General features: G+C 39.4%; 2 protein-coding genes across 4 annotated transcripts in view; both read right to left on the bottom strand.

Moving 5' to 3' along the window:
- The window catches only part of MCM9 (minichromosome maintenance 9 homologous recombination repair factor), a 48195-nt gene extending 37605 nt beyond the window's left edge, over window positions 1–10590 (bottom strand). For both annotated transcript variants that reach the window (XM_053973081.1, XM_053973082.1), the window contains exons 1-5: window positions 10100–10590; window positions 5930–6246; window positions 4231–4312; window positions 3093–3293; window positions 797–922 (exon numbers count right to left, since the gene is read on the bottom strand). In XM_053973081.1, coding sequence (XP_053829056.1) covers window positions 797–922; window positions 3093–3293; window positions 4231–4312; window positions 5930–6246; window positions 10100–10409 — 1036 coding nt within the window. In that variant the 5' untranslated portion in view covers window positions 10410–10590. The remainder of the gene's footprint in view (window positions 1–796; window positions 923–3092; window positions 3294–4230; window positions 4313–5929; window positions 6247–10099) is intronic.
- Window positions 10591–14333: 3743 nt separating this feature from the next.
- The window catches only part of FAM184A (family with sequence similarity 184 member A), a 72837-nt gene continuing 66197 nt past the window's right edge, over window positions 14334–20973 (bottom strand). For both annotated transcript variants that reach the window (XM_053974445.1, XM_053974446.1), the window contains 2 exons: window positions 17821–18023; window positions 14334–16102 (listed from right to left, as the gene is read on the bottom strand). In XM_053974445.1, the coding sequence (XP_053830420.1) occupies window positions 16021–16102; window positions 17821–18023 (285 nt within the window). In that variant the 3' untranslated portion in view covers window positions 14334–16020. The remainder of the gene's footprint in view (window positions 16103–17820; window positions 18024–20973) is intronic.

Raw genomic sequence — 20973 nt, 5'->3', positions numbered from 1 at the left:
ACAATGAAATTACAGAAGTAAATAATTCACCTGCTACAATCTCAGTAAAGTGCTCTAAAATTTTTTCACTGTTTTCTACAAAATCCAACTTCAATTCAAATATAAAGTCTATAATTTTATTTAGCTATTGGAGCATTAAGAAAATCCTGTATTTGTATACAGAGACATACTTTTTAAAATTATTATGACCTACACAGATTATGACCTGTGTACCACCTGACACGTGGCATATTTTCCATCTAATAACAACAGAAGGCGAATCAGCAGGCAGGTAACTTGGAGTTACAAGACTAAGTGAGATGTGGTGACAATCACAGATGGAAAAGTCTGGCATTAGGAAGTAAAATTAATCCTTTAATTTTTCCTTTTAACATACTATAGTGATCCACGTTAAGGAAACATTAAGATTTCATCCTTTGATGCCAAATACTGCTGGGAATATTCTACTAGAAATAAATGCAAAATGTCACTTATACAATAAAAAGTGAGATGTTTCAGATAAAACAGCTGCCTTTAATATTCTACTTAATGGAAACCTGAAAGTCTGCTTCTATTGGGTTTTATTTGGGAAAAATTAAAATAAAAAGAGGAAGTCTAGACACCCACTTTAACTTGTCTGAGATTTTGGAAGAATAGTCAAAATCGATTAAAACTTGTTCTCACTCAAGAAAATGGGATGATTATGCTTCCAAACTCTTACTGGTTTGATTTTGGAAGGGTGGGGGGAGATGTGGGTGAGGTCAGGGATGGGAATGACTGTTACAAATGATGTGATACTTTTAGAAACAATACAAACCTCTGGTTCGAGTTCCAGCAGCATCAGTCCTCTGCACACCACCAGCAAGCACCATGGCTACAGCCAACTTCACCAGGTACAATCCAAAAACTTGAGGACATAAGCTAGCCAAAATTTCATTCCTCCCTAAAACAGGAGCAAAAATGGCACAAAGTTAAACTTTGTTTCCCATGGACTCCCATGTACACTGACAAGTAATTTGGGCAAGAAGAGTAGGGTAGGCAGGAGATACTAATTTTTTTTTACTTTAAATGGGACCTAGAGCAGTTGTTTGACCCAAATTTCCTTCATGATAAGAAGTTAAGTATGTCACAATCATAAGCAACAAAGCCAATCCTACTGCAATATAAGGTATGAAATGCCATAATGCAAATTCTTTTGTTCCACATTTACAAATGTAGAAGCTATGAAACCTAGAAGTTTACAGATTTCAAAATATCCCCTTGAAAACTGGTGTGTTGTACATTTAAGAAAACTTCTAACACTTATTTTGCCTTAAACCTGTGCACACATAGTGTGCTCATTTTCTCACTGTTACCTTCCTTCTCCTTTGATCCTTCAGTGTCACAGCTCCCTCTCCTCCTCCCTACTATAGTCTCTTTCCAGCAGCAGAGTATTTCAATCTGCTCTGAAAATGCTGATGGTGTGGAAGATATGTAACAGGATTAATTTTGTCCTTTGAGATTCTGACACTACCAGCACATAAGGGGTCTCAGGTTATATGCCATGTATTACTTCCATTGCTAGGGAATAAAAGAGAGTGACCCATTTTGAGAGCTTAACTTCATGTTTTAAATTTAGATGCAAGTACATGGTACTGGCAAAATATAGGGACCTAATAGATGACTTAAGGTGTAGGTGATTCATTTGGAGGTCTTCTGAAGGAATTAACACATCTTGGTCCATCCAAAAGTGAAATTTTAAGAACATTGTTCAGCCATGCACTGCTCAAAATTTAACTCCACAGTTAGGAGTTCACATCATTAAGTGACTGACATAAAATGCTGTAGTAGCTATCATAATCTCTTGAAAAACAGTAGAGGTACACATACTTTCTGTGGCCTCAGACTCCTTAGTCCTATTTGATCTCTACCCTCAATTTCAACTCAAATTCAGACAAACAGACTGAAACAGATACCTTGGGCAGTCAGGGTCCTTCTAATTTCCACCTCAATTTTCTTGTAACCACTTCAAATTTATTTATTCAGAATGGGTAATATTAGATAAAATCATATTGCTCCCTGCAGGCTCCCAAAATTTGTCCTGAGACTGAAAGATTAAAAGGGACCTTCAAAGAAGATCCTGACTTACTTTCTGAACAGTTCTAACAAGAGTGATAAGAAATAGTCTCATTCCAAATAGCAGAAAGAAGAAATGTCATCATTCCAAACAGCAGGAAGCTAGCAATTAAATTGCTTTCCAGGACATGCAGTCTGAAGAATCTCTAACATTGACATGATCTACACTTTCTTAGTGTGAGCAGGCTCATTTGAGGGAGGTTCCCACCTGCTTTTCCTCCTGTTTGTCTTTAAAGAAGAAAGATTAAGCCTTTTCCAGGGTTTTACAAAACAGACTGTCAGCCTAATGAAGTTCAGTGATGGAGACCCTAAAGAGTCCATTGAGCTTCTGCAGAGTTGAGGAGAAGGCACTCAGATTATGGAGAGGGATGGAGTCCCAGACAGAACTACTGGTAATTCTAAGTGGGCTGACTGTGGACCATGGTGTTTAGGACCCAGCATACTGCACACTGACTGTTCTGGAAGCCATTGTGAATTGGAAGGCTCCCCTGCATCTAACTCAAGGACCTAGGCATCCAAGAGTTACGTTGAAGATGGGATGTGCTAATCCCTATGGTAAAGATTCAGAGCTTAACTTGGGATGCAGAGGCAGTGTATCAGCTCTCTCACCCCAGGGGCAACAGCTGTGCTGATTAAAGGCAGATCTGGTCCACACTACTTCTTCTGAGAAGTATCCTTCTTGATTATAAAACAGATTTCTTTTTTTCCCTCCTGTACTTACATTCTCCTTTTCATTTCTTCTTAATAAATGTTCCAGAAAAGACTTGAATAGAAAGCTCAGAGGATGAAGATCAATGCAGTAGGTTTGGTACTTCTGCCCCCACCCCAGTAATATTAAAGTAAGAATTTTGTATTCTTGCAGTGAAAAAAATATATTCTTGATGAATGGGTAGTGAGATGAGATAATGGGGGGAAAATGTGTTCAGTCACTGTATTTTCACTCCTGATTTCATCTCTATCCAATCAAGTGCCCTACTTAAAAGCTTTCAACTACTAACCTGCTAAGGGATCATTCTTATGCCTTTTCCAGAAGTCTTCAAATTCTTTGCGAACTTCTTCATCAATTACAACCCCTGCTAGCTGCTCATTGTTCACTTTTACATAGTTGGCTTTTAAAACAAGCTCCAAGTCACAGCGTGCACCCTCGTGGAAAGGTTTCCACCTCTGCATTACCACTCCATACACTGTGATGTCATCTCCTAGAGGTAACAACAAAAATTAGTAAAAGAACATCTGACTTGAGACATGCAGACACTTCAGCTAGCTGTAATGCACAATAATGTGATCTAGATCCTGTGTTATAGTTAACAAGGTTAAAAAAATCTAACAACAAAAAGCAAAACCTCCTGAAGTTACTACTGTAAGTCTAAAACAATGATAAGGTAGATTGCTAAAGTCTGTGGTAGGAAGTTATGTCTTTCCACTTCTGTTTAAGGGAAGTGAATTGTGAATTCTTAAAGATATACCTCTGCTTGTTTCCTCTTTTAGAAGAGAGAAATTCCTGGTAAACTGTAGAAGCTCTTTCAATTAGATTGATTATACAAAAAAAATTAGTCAATACTAATTTGGTTTCTGATAACTTTTGTGATGAACCGCAGAATCACTTGCTAACATTCTGAGGAGAGCATTCTTCTGAGAAAGTACAACCACAAGTTAATTTCTTGTGGAAATGTGCCTATCTGAGAATTTTCAGTCCACTCAGCATTCATCCTCATGACAATGAGCTGCTTCTTTGAATGCCAAGTAGCTTTTCTACCTGCAGTACTCCTTAGATAGGAAGTCAGGTTTCCTGACTCTCTGAACCTATGGAGGGGCACCTCATGCTGTGTGACACAAGCTCCGGGGAGGTTCTACCCTAACAAGGTTTAATGTACTTTCTTTATGTCACAACACATTACTTATTGAAACTGATCTGTCAAACAGTCAAGATGTAACCTGACATGGGGTGCATGACATTTTCTAGAATGGTCATCAGCTGCCACGCTAACGTTCAGCTTGAAACAGCAATGTGACAGATTAACACACCTCATTCAAGGAGACCCCAGCACTGACAGCCACCTGACAGAGATTAATCTCAAATGGAAAATTAAAAATGCTTGTGGGTACAAACATAGGTAATTTATGCTATATCCTCACCAGACTTGCAACTGTCCACCAAGTCATCTTCCAGAACAACCACCATGCAACGAGGGATGCTTCCAACAGACAGCCTCTGAACCTAGGGGATGGGAAGGAAAAGCACTTCTTAAGAACTGCACCTTTCAAAAGCCTTTAATTTACAGCTGCTCTGGCCTACAGTCCTTTCCTGGAACTGAGGTCAGTTCTTGCTTTTTATCACAAAACTTACAGTAAGGATGCCAATGCTGCCCTGAACTTAACAATGAAAGTTTAATGCTGATATTAATGGAAATGGGATTGAATATTAAATTAGCAGAAGGTGCTCAGTGCTGGGAGAGCTTGTGTGATTTCAATATCTTGCTGAAGAAAGCTGACTAAAAGAGGTCATTTGAAAGACCTGATCTTTTTTTTTATTATAATTTTGAGGTATTAATAGATACTTCTTCGATATGTAAAGTTGACTTTGGGTACTGAAGCATGTGCATGAGTTAGATAACCCTTCATTGAAGTAGATACTGAGTGATTCTCTGTATTTTTCTGGTATTTAACCATGACTTGACAGTTTGAGATTAAGTTTACACCTAAGTGTCAAGGATTAAATCAAAAAAAGGAAACCCCAAATATATATCGACAGTAACTCCTGTAATTCTTTTTCTTTTCTCCAGGGTAAAGTCTGTGCAATCTTGTCACAGTCCATTTCCAATCAGCAATCTTTCCATTTACGCTTAGAGCTTGCAATAGTTTTGAGAGTATCCACTGCACAAAAACAACTTTTCATTCTGCAGCCCAGGTCATACATGCTAGATTTCTAAATGTATTCACTCTCTGGTGCCTAGGAAGGTTAATTCACCCTTGTGTATTATCTAAATGGCCACAGGCAGTTCACACCACTGTCAGTACTGATGGCACATGCAGAGTTATTTGCAGAGCTCAGTAGGAAACACAAGGGAAATTCATTCCTAGTTTAACTTTACTGTTTTTAACAAGCCCATGTTGCTGAAAATTCTTCCTACCAGCGAGACCTGTGTGTCACACAGTATAACAAAATCTAGGTTATAGAGATTTCCCATATGTCAGAAGCAATCATTAGATGTTCATGCAATATAGGATTTATTTCCTACAAAGTTTATTCCCTTACTTCTTTTGGTATTCTGAAATTCTAAGACCTTAATTTCTAACTTCACACGTTTCTCCTCCACCTTGTCTGTATTTCCACCCAGGGCTATCATTAGAAAACAAATGCAAATTCTGTATGCAGGTTCTGTAAGGATCACATATGCAATAATTGTTGAGTTCAATATTGGCTGAAGGGAAGAACATTTGCAGACACCACGTACTGACCACACTGCACAGCTACAGCTGGCCCTGGCCAACACTGGACTAGCTTTAGTCCTCAGAACCAGTGTTGAACATCAGCATCATGCACAGGAAGCGCTTAGAGAAAAAATGCACACTTGGTGTTACAGGGATTCAATGTGGAATGGGATTTCATCTATGGAAATTTCATCTATTCACTGACTGCTGGTGTTTTGTACAATATTGAATGGAATTACCCAGTAACAGAAGTATGGTCTACATGTTGGCTTTAATTTTTAACTCTTTGACAGGAAATCTCTGATCAATGGCTTCTTTCAGTTGTCTCAGGCATTTGTTTTAAACAACAATAGACATCTATACTTTAATACCTTCCCCTTTTGTCTATGTTTTTTTTCCTTACCTGTTCTTGAATTTTGATTTCTTGATAGTCCCTGCAGCAGGTAGGAGAAGAGGTTGTTCCAGAGAGACACGTGAACTTGGTTGAGTTGCAGCCTTCTTCATTGAGACAGGCTGCTGGACGACAGAATGCGTAGTACTGCTCAAAGTCAGCCTTGACAACAAACACCTGCTTGCACTTGTTGCAGATGTAACTCCGCTCAAACTCCAAAACCTTCACCGAACTGGTACGTATGACAGTCCCAGTAACAGACAAAAAGTGTCCCACATCCTTGGATTTAGGAATGTGCTCTCGAGTCAGCTCTGGGCAAACAGGCAAACCTGTTACACAGAAGTATGTGCAGCATAAGGCTATGCTTATCAAACAAGGACTTACAGTGCAGTTAAACAGAAAACATGCCAGACATATAAACAGTAGCCATTGTTATTAGTGTTTCATAAACATGATTCAAATATTCATCTGTTGCACCATAAATCTGATTCACTGTCCTCAGATGGTGAAAATCATCAGACACTGAGCACTAGCTGAAAATGCTGCCAGTTTACTCTCCCACTCTTGCCAAGGGGTGAATAGTCATGAACAGTTTCCATGCATGGAAACAGATCCTGATGTTCTCATATCTGTATTAATTCAGATGTTCTTTTTGTAGATGCCATTTATTCTACAACTGGTTTATCTGAATGACAAATTTTTAGTTACGCTACTTAATTGTAGTCCAGTGTTATTCCCACAGTTAAACAGGTGTAGCTCCTAATCTTGTGTGAATTCTCAAGTCTAGGCAAACATAGTTGGAGAGCATTTGACCTTAAATCCACATTGCATACCAGTAAACCTCGAGCACAAGAAAGATAGCATAAAAAGAATGTAAAGGGGTTATGAACACAGCCAAAGCAAAATCACTTGTATATTCAAATGCACAGTGACAGGACACTTTCCACTTGCTCTCCCTTAATTCCACCCCAGCAGCCAGTTCAGTCGTGTGCTCATCAGGCTCCAGAGTTCACCCATCACTTGGCACCAGAGTGGCTGAAATCCTCAGGAAGATTAATCTCAACAACCTACAAAGTCCTTATAAAAGTAAATGGTCTTGAAATGCTGACCTGAGAAAAATATTGCCTACTCAGAAATCAGTAATGAGCTACAAGATATGAATAATTATAAACTTAATTTCTTGTCTTTATTTCCAAAATATTTTGGAGTATTTTCTACAGAGATGTAAAACTACAAATCTGCTAGGAAACAATGTTTCTAAGGGGACCAAAACTATTTGTGCATTTAGGTCAAATCTTCTCAGTGATTTTGGCTAAAAAAAAGAAAAAAAAAAAGTCATATTTATTTCAGTGTTTTCAAGCCTGAATTCCTTGTTTCAGACATGCGGAAACATTCCGGTTTGCTGCTTTTAAGCAACACTTGACCTTCTGCTTTTGTTCAAAGAAAATATTTTTAACTATTGAAGTAATTTTAAAAGGTAAGAGAATAAAGTAGAAAAGATAGAATTAAATAATCAGGAAAAGTAAGTATTTTGTAAAAGTGCAAACAATGTTTTCTGTTTGACTCTAATAAAGCTATTTAAATGTTCTACTGAGCCTGTTGAAATTTTCATTCTACCACAGATTTGCATTTCTAGTCAGTTCAGGGGGAAAAAAATCCGTTATTTCTCCACCTGTTTTGGCTTTTTTTTTTTTTTCTTAGTTCAGTATTGCTGCCCCTGAAAAAGCTTTGCAAAATGCAACACATCTTACACTAGAGAGAGCTGCAGCACTGTTGTCAGGATATATGATGATCACCTCTGTGAATTTTGAAGAGACAAGAGTCTAAATGTGACAAAAAGAGCCTTCATTCTGATCATACTAGACTGCTTGACAAACCCTTTAATTGAGTATGTGCCTCTTTGAATCAACGTTACTGTATTAGTCACCAAAAAGCTATTAAAAATATCAGAAGCAGCTTGGACTTCAGTAACAAGTGAAGGACAGTGGTGCTCAGGCTAATGATAAATTAAGAAAAATCATTTAATGGATTTGTAGAAAAAGTAGAAGCTATACAATCAAATTCCTACAATACTAAAATTCAGATAAAGAACTTCTACTTTCTTCAGTAAACTCAGGCAGGGTAACCATCCATTATTAATTACTGCATACCCACACATATCCTTCCATCCTTTTTTGAATCCCTAGATGCCCTGTCCATATTGGTAGAAGGTGTTGAGATTGTTTCTTACATCTGGTGTATGCAAAATCACTTTTCCTCACTGAATTCCAAGTCTGACACACAGATATCATCACCCATACTCGTGGTAGTTGCCTGCTGCTCCCACCAAGAATAGTGCACCACCTTCTCATTCCCTCCTTATCTGACATGGGAATGGGAGGTGGTACTCCAAGATGAGAATCCTGAAGGTAATCAGAACTCAGCACTCACTTAAAAGGTAACAGCATCATGGGAAACTTTGGGTGGAAAAAAGGCTATAGAAAATTTAGGTTATTTCTTTTGTTTCTTCTGCAGTGAGCCTTTCGGTGGTACAGAACATGAACCAAATTCTGTGGATAGATGTTATTTTGATCTAGGTGGACCTCTCAAGGATATCTCCCCCTGTTCTTCACCAATTTCTCTCCAGCTTATGGATGGACTTATCTGTGAGTCTGCTGACTGAATTCTTCTACCAATGATCAGTCAGGCCTGCTTTTATCAGTTATTAAAACTATTGGATCAAGGGGGCTAATTTTGCTGGAGGTTGATAAGGGAATATTTAGACAAAACACCACTGTGGGAGGAATGACCAGCTCCAGCAAGAAGCTATAAGAGGAAAAGGAATGTCTTAAAGACACCACTACTCATGCAGAGATCATCTCTCCTTGCTGTATTCCTTCTAATGCTTCCTGGTAGAGCTTTTCTAATACTTCCTGGTAGAGCTTTTCAAATAATCATACTTGGAGGTTTTTTTTTTTCATGCTGAAGCCCTGAATGATGTAAATGCATCTCAAAACACTAGGAGGAAAGTTTTACCTCATTCCTGCTTTCATAGGTACAGGAAGGTGCCTGAGGTCAAATTTCAGTACAGCACAAGAGGCCCTCCTTTTACCTCAGCAGCTGTGTACAAGCTCCTCAGGACCTGAATACCACAGGCTAAATATATTTCTGATGTAAGCATTGTCATTACAACGTTTTTATGGAAACTCACTGGAATGAAACACAGGCCTGTTTAACAACTGTGATTTTTCCAAATTCAAGCTGCCAAAAGACTGAATGACCACAAGGCAATGCACAACAGGGCAGGGGAGGGAAACGCAGGCTGCCAGCTCTTGGTTTTGCAGACTATTGCTCCAAATTGTCATGATCAGAAATCATCAGAAGGGATGCCACTGCTGACCCAGCTTACCACAACAGGCAAAAAAGGCATTTCAACCTCAGAACCTGCACTCCACATTTACCAAACCTCAAAGCTACTAAAAATTTCCCAATAATAAGGAATAATGATATATCATCTGGCAGTGAAGAAATTACTGAATCCTCCATTATTGATCACTGCCTTCCAACAGTTCATTCCAATTTTATGGCAAGCAATTTTAAAACAGTTAAGCATAAAATTCAACAGTTTCAGATAAAATTGTTACAAGACAACTCGAAATTTAGAATTTGCCTCTTTTGCAAGATGGCTGGAGCCAATAAGGACTGAGCAGCAACTGGCATGGTACGGAAGTCAACCTGCGGTAAAACTTAGGAAATATTTATCTTTCCCTAAAACTTTTTTCCCAGGATTTTTTTTTCCTTTTTTCTTTTTCTTCTCTCTACACCTTCTATCTAAAAGAAATAATGTAAGACCAGCTGCTGCTATGAGGACTCTTTGCCCTGGAAAGGCTTTAGTGTAAGCCCTGACCCAGCAAGAGACACCAACCATTAAACACAGGCCAGTGGGGACGGCCACAGCTTTTTTTTAGGAGTTGGTCTACGCACATCCACGTGTTTGCACGTGTCCTCTGCTGCTTAATAAACACTAAGGATTCCCTCTGCTTCAAACACTGGAATGGCAAGAATTAAACTTGCTCATTCCATGGTGCCCCAATAGTTTGTTACACACTAAGGAAATTTTGGCAGTTTCCCTGAAGAGCCAAGAAATGTCGGCAGTCCTGGCTGGGAGGTGCAGCTCGCTGCAGCCCCCGCCCCGCCACTCACCCGAGACCCTGGCGTGGAGGTTCTGCTTGAGGCTGAGCTGTGCCGGGTCCGCGCTGTCCTGCAGCGCTGCCAGCGCAGCCCGCCGCAGCGCGCTGTCGAAAATCGGGAGCACCTCGCTGGGGAAGGCGTTGAAATACTCCCCGATCTCCATGTTGGTCTCAAAGAGCGTCAAGGCGTCGACGACGACCGGGTAGTGCGCCTGGTCGTCCGCCTCCCTCAGGATGCCCAGGATTTCGTCCCTGTGGTGCTCCAGCACGTAGGACTCGAACACCTGCCCGATGAGGCTCACCTGGTCCGCGCTCAGCACCATGGTGTCCCTCCCTGCGCGGGGGAGGGCAAGGGGCGCGGGGAGACGGTCACACAGCGGCGCTTCCCGGTACGGCCGCGCGCCGGGCGGGAAACTTCGTCTTTCCCTGGGAAAAGCCCATCGCGGAGCCAGGCGGGGCAGGGGGGAGCGCGGCTCTTGAGCTCGGGCAGGGAAACCTCGTCAGGGCGGCACCTCCGCCCGCCGCTCTCCGGCACCGGGACCGCGCCGGGCACCGGGGCCGGGCCGAGCCCCCCGCCCCTCAGTGACGGCTCCCGCCAACCCAGCCCGCCCCGCCCCCGCCAGCCGGTGCCGCCCTCCCGCCGGGGTGGGCGGGGAGCGGGCGGAGCGCTCCTCCCGGTGGTGCGAGAAGAGAACGCGGGGGGCTCTCGCTTCCCTCGCTGTGCAGACGATGAGGGCAGGTGGCTGCCGCAGCGCCTCACCCGAGCCTCCCGCTCCGGCCGCCTCCAGCACGGCAAGTTTTGAAGGCGGGCACTGCCCCAAGCGCGTCCCGTCCCGCTCAGCGCCGGGCAGCGAGGGATGCCCTGCGCCCCCAGCACCCCACCCACCAGACCAGGCGGGCAGCGCTCCGCGGCCGCCCCGCTCCCACTCGGTACCTGCAGCGGGGCCGCCCCTTCCCGCTGCCTCCCGCCGCGCCGAGGCAGCGGCCGCAGCTCCCTCACCCGGCGGGAGGAGCGGCTCCGTCTCCGCCCCTACGCTCCGCTCCACGCCCGGGCCCTGAGCGGGCCCAGAGCGGGGCGGGGCGGAGCGGAGGAGAGCGGCCGAGGCCGGGCGGGATGCGGGGCCGCTTCCCGCGGGAGAACCGGCCCTCCCGGGAGTAGGAGGGAGGAGGCAAGCCCGGCACGAGGGCGTTCCGTGGGCACGGGGGACACTCCAGCTGCTCGGCCTCTCGGGAACAAAAGATCCACCTGCGGGCTCCCTGTGCCGCTCTCTGCACCCCGTGGAGAGACACGCTGCTCCTGCACAGCGTGGAGGATTGCGAGGCGGGGGAAAGGGGCCCGTGGGCAAGGTAGCCCCGAGGTAGCTGAAGCTGCTTCCTACAGGCTCCTTCTCCACCCCCGTGGGTTATACCTCGAAGTCCAAATTTGGCTTCTTTAGAGAGAGCTGCACGGCAAACCAGCCACTTCCCCCTTCTTTACGAGGGCGTAGCAGAGTCTGAGGAGTTCGGGGATTTTATTCTGAATGTAACCAAAAAACAGGGTTTGCTCCAGGCTCTAAAGCTTTTGCTTATGCCTAGAATTTACAGTATGGTATTTTGAATAGTATCTTGTCTGTATTTTTTTCTCTGCATATAACAACACAGTGGTACGCTCTACAATGATTTGAAGTATTTTGGTTTTTAGCTAATGCTGTATCAAAATCATGTTCCAGGCTGTTACGATCTGCTTTAAACCCAGAAGAGCAAAGAAAACTAAGTCTCTGTATATCAAATGAAAAGAACTTCAAGGGTTCAAAATATATTCAAAAGACATGACTAAAACCAAACGAGGTTAAATGTTGGTGTAAAAAAAAAATATATTTTATTTAATAGTAAAAGAGGCAAAGAGGAAAAAGAGAAAAGAAACGTAGAAGTGTGCATGGGGGGGTGGGGAGGACAGGGAGAGAGTGACAGAGGTTAGGTAGAGACATACTGCCCTTCTTAGGGTCCCAATGATTGTCTTCTGTTTTACTTGTGTATTTTCTTGGTACCTCTGAAAAGGTATTTGAATCTTTTTCATACATCCATCTGAGTCTTGCAATATCACAGAGCACAGCTTGATGTCCCCATAACTTCAAAGCACTGAGCAATCTTAAAACTTTTCTCCATTGAGCTTCTCACTCCCAAGACCTCCTATTGTCAGCCTGTATTAATGATGAATTCTTGATAGGCAATCAAAACAAAAATCACTGCTCATGTAAGATCTTAACCAAAAATTGTACTACAATAACACCAATAGTTCTATAATAAAAACGTATCAAAAGAAATGTATACAGGTTGTATTTTAATACAAAATTTTACGATTGGTGGAAGGGTAAATCAACACTTGTCAAACAAAAATAATATCCTTTAGATCCCTTATGATCAAGTTATGATGTATGGCTTTAATATGTAAAGTAACTACTTTAGTGCCTTAATAAAACTAAGATCATTAGTTTTAATGTCTAGCATGCTGGGGTTTTTTTTCTTCCCAGTCCTATTTAGATGTGATTTTAATGAATAAGAAAGCTGCAGTGGTTACTTCACTTCTTGACTATATTATCTTACTAGCTGTGAGTTCATCTGAAGAGTGTTTGGCCAGCAAAGAAGGAAATGGTCTTGGAATGTTTGGGGAAAAACTTTGTATAGAACTTCACAGGTGCTTCAAATCACAAATCAGATTTCTCTGAATTGCTACTCTACATGCTATCAGAAGAGGATTTCTGCATAGGACTCCTGTCTGGTGAATCAGAACTTCAGTTATCTCAGTTATCTCTCCTGCATTGTTTGCAAACACAAATTTCAGGGTACTTGTAGATGTTGCCTAAATCTTCACATGAAGGAAATAGCTTTTCCAGCAAAAGACTGCTTTATGGGGACTATAAAGAGGAAGTGTTTTAACCCCTAGATATGTCTCTAGAAGAAAAATACATTTTTATAAAATGGTTCTGTTCTAACCAATACAATAGATACAGCTGCAAAGGCACTGCTGAGATCTGCACTTAAACTATAAATTTATCACTATGAAAATTCAAAACAAGCCCTTTCTCTGGCATATGCTTTCAGTGTCAGCTGATTTTTCAGCTACAGAGCAAGTAGCAGGTGTTGGTATGTAAAGGCTGTGATCAGGTAGTGGCTCCTACAAGAAAAAGCTCACGTTATTTATCAACTTACTGTTATCTAACAGTAACTGTTATGTGCTTAGTTGAGTAATGAAGAAATGTTTGCTCAACAAGAAGTTATCAAAAAATGTATTAGGCCCTTTCAAAAACCTGTGAGATAGCCTCTTCTGAAATCATGGTGTAAAATGGGACAGGAAAAAGTAATTGTTTCAAACTAGTGGATAGAGACAGTGCTGGCAGTTACCAGCCTGAAAAGATCTGTTGTTCTGGGCTTGGAACACTGCCTGTTTTGGCTCTGTTTTCCACCTGGAATAATGGCTTTCTTACCAGTATTACTATTTTTGCCTTCAGGTCCCTCCTGATAGTCTGCCCATTAATACTGTGGTCAGGGTGGTGGTACAGTGTGCAATTTGGACACTGCCAGCAAGGCTGCACAAGAGCTGAGAAGGGCTCACAGATCCCACAGGTTAGGGGAAAGGTTTAGACCAGGCAGCATGAATATGGTTGGGTGTTCATGTGGCTGTAAAACTTGGGCTCCAGACTACGCCCTAAAATGTGTCTCTTAGCAGCTGAGGCTGAGACTGCCTATGAACTCATGAATCCTTGCACTTGGAGCTTTTTCCAGAATACCAGGTACTGCAAAGATCAGGAACACAGTGGCATTGTCATCATCCAAGTTCCTTAATCCTAAATGCCAGATACTGATTTATTTTACAAATACATTTTACAGAGTTCTCAATGCCATTTAGTAAAAAATAGAATTTTTCCTAGTTTCCTCTGATTGTTTTTTAGGCATTTTATTTTTGGTCGGTTTTGGGACTTTTTTTGGCTCTTTTTATTTTTTTTTTTTGTTTGAGGAGACTGATAAGGCGGTAGTACAACTGCTGACTGTGGCAGACATAGTAACTGAGAGCTTCCTAACATTCAGATGCCTAATAGTAAAAATGGGCACACCTTTCACTGAATAGGTGAATGTAGGGATCATTATCTTTCTACTCCTGTACAGTTATTCTATCCGTATGTGAAAATGCATACATGAAGTTGAGGATGGGAGAAGGCAGCTGATCCCTTGCAAAGCATGCAAGAAAAAATACACAACACTCACTTCAGAACATTGTAACAAAATGATCTAGTGAATTTTATTTTGGGTAACAGCCAAGAAATCTGACATTTTGCCCAATATGGCTTTCTTCTAAAATTAAAAAGTTGCATATACCTACAGTTGAGTTAACCAGCTACAGAAAATCTGATGTATACATTTTTAATTCATGGCAGCATCACCAGAATACAGCTTTCAGTGGTGTTTTCAAGGTGAATTATACGATAAAAGTTTTTAAATGTGCATTTAGAAGATTTTTTATATCGTTTATATGAAAACATACAAATTTTTCATTTATACATATAGTACATATAAAATTCATTGTAATTAGCAAGTATCTTCATCTGGGTATTTATCGTTGTGCATATAGCAAAAAAAAGGATGCAGTTAGGGCTTTAGATGAAATATTAAAGTTCAAGACCTTTGTATATGCTAACTAGAACCTTATTCAAATAACTCAAACATATTTTTTCCTGCTTTTAAAAGATAAGAGATTCAGCTTAAAAATACATTCATAAAACAAAGACAATATTCTCCCTGAGACTACCAGTGTGAGTTAATTTGTGGTAATCTTTGAATGAAAAAATATAAAAAAGACAATAAGCTCTGGTTTTCTCTACGCTGCAACAAATTTCTTGAGCAACACTGACATCAGAAAAGATATAGATTGGGGAGTCATGCTCATTAGCTCAAAAACAGTTTCATATATTAGTTTAAGAAGAAGAAAACAATTTAATATAGACAAGGGAAGGTAACTAAGTTTTAATGAAAGACCTGTATCTGTAGTATGTATTAATGGGAAAAAGTAGTGTAGTTGGTATTTGTTTGTTTGTGGCTTCTTTTTTTTTTTTTCATTTCAGACATGAATTTTATCCAAAGCAAGACTATATGTTCAAAATGTAGATTCTTGATTTACACAGAGATACCTAAAACAGTTTTCTAAATATTTCAAGCATTTGTTTTTGTTAATATTCATAAAATAAATATAGAACCTGTGGGAACAGTTTCTGCTTAAATTTAATGATAAAATCTTTGATTATAACTAGATGCTGAAGTCTCGTAAGCAATAGGTGAGGAGTCAACCTGCCTCCCCACTGAACAGCTCCTGGTTTGTGGCTTTTTTCACCTTCTGTCAGAATCCATCTGCTCTGAAGGCCAGCAGCTACACTAGTTTTAATTAGCATTCTTCCTTTTAAATGTTAGCCAGAGAAGATTTTTAAACTGCTACAAAGTAACAGAACTGGGATGCATTAAACATATCCCACCCAAATTGGAGAGAGTGAGAGATACATATTTTTCCTTTTACAGTTCAAGTTGTATTTATAGTAACCATGCAATTATGTTATTTGGGGGGAAAAGCCTTACCTGAAATCAAAGAAAACACATTTATAGGAAAAAGGGGGGGAAAAGCATTGTTTGTTCTACCAAAATTTATTATGTAGTAATTACAAAGTTTAAAGATTCTTCCATTTTAAATAAAAATAATAGTTATAATTACACATATTGTATAGTACCATGTCAGGTGATTCCAACAAATATAACATGAAATACAGTGCAGTTTCAAATCAGAAAGACAAATACTTTCTCATTCACAGTGTTTAACAAATTACAGGAGAGCTTGTTCACATGAGGGTTTACTTAAGGTCATGCTCTTATAAACAGTCCACATCACGCTGTGCCACAAAAACAAATCATCTCTCAGAACGTAAAGTATCGGGCAAACCACTCCTGGCGTTGGGGGTCTGGTGAAGCCACTGGTGAGGCATCAGTCTGAGGAGGGCTAAATTCACAAAAAGAAAAAAAAAACAATTATCCTACAACTACGTGAAAAGTACAACTGTTAGGAGAAGAAAGAAAAAATTACAGCATATTCAGTAAGGAACACAGTCTGTTTTTCCATGGATTAATTATCAGTGTGCCTTAGGACGTGATTTAATGCCTCCCTATAGAATTTGTGATCATCCACTCCATTGGAGAGCATCAGCAGCACAAGTCAGTTCAGAAGCCACATCACAGGGTGGGCAAATAATATTTTTGAAAACATAATTTTAAATCTCATAAAGAGCTGTAGTTTTCAGGAAGAATAAAAAGAGTTTTCTTGGAAAAGCATGACTATAGAAGGTCCTCTTTTAGCATCCTTTTCCTGTGGTAAAGTTAATTTTGAAAAATATGATGTGAACATCATATTTGTAGACATGTGCTCACAAAGACTGGCTGGCAACTGAACAGAAATACACACTTTTGTAATAATACCCATGACAAATATCACTTGCAATTGTTCATGCACACACTTTAAATATGCCAAGATACTAGAAAAAACAAACTGCTGTGCTGTAAACAGCATTTGGCTCCTCTTTGAAAACTTAACATTCTCACAAAATAAGCAGGAAAGAATAATTTAAATTTAATTACACAAATTCCCTTATCAATAAAAATGGGTAATAAAATAATTTCTACTATAGGATAATACAGAGCACAAAGCAATTTGGAGTGAAATCTCCAGCATCACAGTCCATGGGGTCATGCACATGCATGTTTATAGATACCTGAGCATATTCATGCACATAACATGCACAGGAAAAAATAGCAACAGTACTTTTTTTTTTTAAAAGGTTTTCTTGAAAAACATTGCTTTCCCTTATCTATTTTAGATTCTATCATTTGTTACGCTTTATAATTAGCAGTTGCCAGGTATGTGATCTTTTACATTAAACCAAAGGAGAGAGCAAACAACCAGCTGTGGAACAAGTAACTACATTTCGCTTCAAGTTGGCAACTTAGAGGTAAGAGATCAGCACCTACTAGATACAAATACAGCACTTCAGTGCATTTAATATGTGGGCATATCAAGATAAAATATTAAAATCTTGCCTCCAAAATGCCATTTTTAAAGTTATTCAATTCAGTAGATTATTTTGTGAGAGAATTACTTGAGACTTTAATGCTGGTTTTGATTACTGGAAGCTCAGCATTTAAGCACTCAAGCCTGTACATTTCCTGTTGCTGTAGTAAGGTTACTCCTATGAAATAATTTCATATAGGTGAGGAAAGAGGACACACAAAACATTCACCTAGCACGGAAAGTAATTTTCTTACATAAAAACCATTATCATATATTACTAAATAAAAAAAACACCTTCGTGCTAGTATCAATTCCTAAATGAAAACCAGTAAATAACACAAACATCTAAAACAATTGTTCATATTTGTAAACAATTGGAAGCACATGAATTCTGTTAAGGTATTTATAAAGGTTTTCAAAGTTCAAGGCTTAGGAAAAAGTGAGAGACTACTTCACATTTCAACAAGGTCTACAATAAAAAGGAATACTATAAAGAGGTTATAATTATAATGTAAAAATTAAAAACGCTCTAAGAGTACTTGTACATTTGAGAGGCTGATAGAGCAAGTGGGATTCAGCTCAATAAGAATACAAAATTTTCCAAAGTTAAGCAAAAAAAAGAAAAAGAAAAAAAAGATTGGTGAGGCAGTGCTCACCTCAAAAACGTCTTGGGCTCTTTGGGTGGCATTGGCTGTGGTAGTGGTTTGCTGCTGCTGAACTCAATATCGTGGATGGGTGAGTTAGGAATGGGGTCCAGGCGGTTTGGATGTCCATTGCCCACCACTCCGCTAGATTCCAGAGCACTTAGATTGGGGACACTCACAAACCTGTTTGTTGATTTATCGTTCTTCTTCTTTTGCTGCATTAAAAATAACAAATGTAAGGAAGGCTTCTTGCACCGGGACAGATGAGGGCATTGGCTAATTTAGAAGTTTTATTGATGGCTGGTTTGGAGGTTTTTTTGAAGGAGAGGAATTGGGACAGATTGGGCTATTTTTCCAATTGTAGTTTTCTGTTTGCTTCGACCTGAACACCCCAAATTTTCACAGAAAAATTGGATTTCTAATCCAAATGATTAAGTTATTATGATTTAATGTAAAAATCAATGACTGTATCACATGAGTATACAATCTTTCAATATAACATTTGGGTTATATTGAAACATTGATTCTATTTAAAAATGTATTGCTTCTATTTAAACATTGGAGATTGACAATTTAGTGGAAAATTTCCTTTCAGTCTGTTAAACCTTTCATGTTTACTTAAATCTTTTCTTCATATCCATGAAACAGCTCTGCTATTAAATGCAATTACAGCAAATTTAAATGATAAAAAAAATGTGTCTCTCCAACACATTTCACTCCATCACTGAGGCACATTTTGGTAACTGGACCATGAAACCTAGAAAAGCACCTACACTCCTTTCACAATATTTACACCCTCTCAGTCAGCAAAGCATTATAGCAATACAGCTAAAGATAAAAATATTATTGTACAGAAGTCCAGTTTCTTGCACAAAGAAAAGGCCTGGCTTTGATGCTAATACAGCTGCCACTTCTAGACACCAGATGGCACAACTGAACATGTTTTTTTTTTTTTGCAATACTCTCTGTACTCCTCTTGATAGTATTTCAAGAGAAGACTCAAAATATTTCAAGAGAGGACTCAAAATATTTAGGAAATCTATTTTTATATCACTCTTTTACATTCCAGAACACATCATACATAGGATTCAGTGATTCTCTCTGTTTTTATTGATATTTTAATGCAGAAGGATGATTCAAATAATTCTATCACTTTTAAATGGTTGTCTGACAGGACATGGTATGTATTTTCTGACTTCTATCACATTTTTCATGTCTACAATAAAATACTAAAATTCAAAGTGCCTTATTTCCAAAAATAGGAGCTTTTGACATACCCAGAGCGACAAAAAAAATCCCTTGCTCAAAAATACAATGAATTATGTATTCTTTAAATATATAATAAATAATTTCTTTCAATTACTTATATGCAAGCCTAAAAAGCAGCTAGAAGAAAAACCCCTTAAGGGCTTATTAACTACATATATATGAACTAAATAAAATGAAAGACAACTGGAATCTCATGTTGTTTCTATGTAATATTTTCCAGCAGAATTCCACCTGAAACAGGAGAGCTGTTCTATTTGAGGGTGGGCACAAGTTCAGCTGGAGACAGACATGAGTCCTATTGTTTGTTTGCACTTTCTTTTCTTAGGCTCTCTGCTAGCTTTGATTTCAGTGCCTGACCTCTCCAGTGTTGGCAGATGCAAATGATACTAATTGCAGACACATACTTGTGGGTGTTTGTCAATACACAATTAAAATGCCCTGACAATTTAACAGAAAGCTCTAATAGAAAAAATTGGGGTTTAAGCATCACAGCAAATGATCATCAGCTATAAAGGATTAAACTGAGATTGTCCCACACATGTCTGCTGTAGTAGCTGAAGAAACAAGAAATAAGAAGAAATAGTTTGGTGAAAGTAACCACCTGTATGTAAAATACACTTGCAGGACAATATCTGCTGTAATTCAAACAGTGTGTTAAACAAACTGAGTTAAATCTGTGCGCTCCACAGGTGGCTCACTTCTGGAAAATGTATGTTATCCACGTAAGTGCTTAGAAAAATACTACAATTTATATAATATTCTCTATGAAACAATCTGTGCTTCTGAAGCAGTCAAATCTGGAGAGAAACTATGTGTATTGTTTCCATGAAATTCATGCAAAGTATTAAGAAACTTTAGATGTAAGAATGTAATAATATACTAAACAGATCCATTGCAGAAATTAAAGAAGCTCTAACACATACTGCAATGGCTGTAATTTTGCATTAATATGCAAAGCCTGTAGTAACTCATAACTTCTGTCTTTTTTTTTTTACAAAAAAAGAAAAGAGAATGAGATTTTCGGTTTCTTTGTAATTCATTCTCCAATAACACAGTATGTGCTTTGACAAAATAAAGTAACATAGTCCACAACTCATGACATGAAAGATCAGAATGTTCCGGCATACAAGACACTCCTAAAGGCGAAACATTTTAAGTGATAGAAGCATATTATAAAAATACATGAATTATCACTATGGAAATCTGATGCTGAAGTACTTTTCCCAAACACTTCAGATTTCACACAAAACATAACGTTATATACGAAATGGTTACATTTTACATCTTTATAAATAGGTGGTTCAGACAGACTTCCAACATTTTCAAACAACCATTGAAATTGTATCTGGAAGTCCTAGTATTGTCTCTAATGGGCCCAAACTAATTTCTTTTATGCAGTTAGCATAAAAATTAGGCATCCAGATAAGCTCAGGAGAGCTGCTGCGCTTGTGAAAATCATAGGAGAATACTGAAATTTTGCAGTAGAGTTTGTGCAGAAGTGTGAAAGATGCTGATCTGATGTGAAGCTGCAGTAAGGCTGGCTAAAAAACACAGCCTGATCTCAAATAATTGAGTCAGACTTCCTTTTAAATAACTTGAGCCTGAACCTTGATCACTGAAGCTCTTGAGCATCCTAGCTGCTCAGGTTGTGCTCCTTGGGTTTTAGCCTCTGCTTCCAACTTCTTCTGTCTCTATGGCTGGCAAAAATCTCTTCCCCTTCCATGCAAGTGAAATAACCTATGCATTTTCACAAGGAGGAAGGAAATGTCAGAGGACTCACTCCTGAAGTGGTGCAAAGGAAGAGTATTTAGGTACTCTACCACAGTCTATTCACATTCCTCAAGAAGGAATGCTGCTGGCTTTTGAGGTCACAGAAAGGCTACTATGCCTGTGTGC

This window comes from Vidua macroura, chromosome 3 (genome assembly GCF_024509145.1).
Source record: "Vidua macroura isolate BioBank_ID:100142 chromosome 3, ASM2450914v1, whole genome shotgun sequence".
NCBI classification, from domain to species: domain Eukaryota; kingdom Metazoa; phylum Chordata; class Aves; order Passeriformes; family Viduidae; genus Vidua; species Vidua macroura.
The sequence above is the reverse complement of the archived record's forward strand: the minus strand, read 5'-3'. Positions and strand labels throughout refer to the sequence as shown.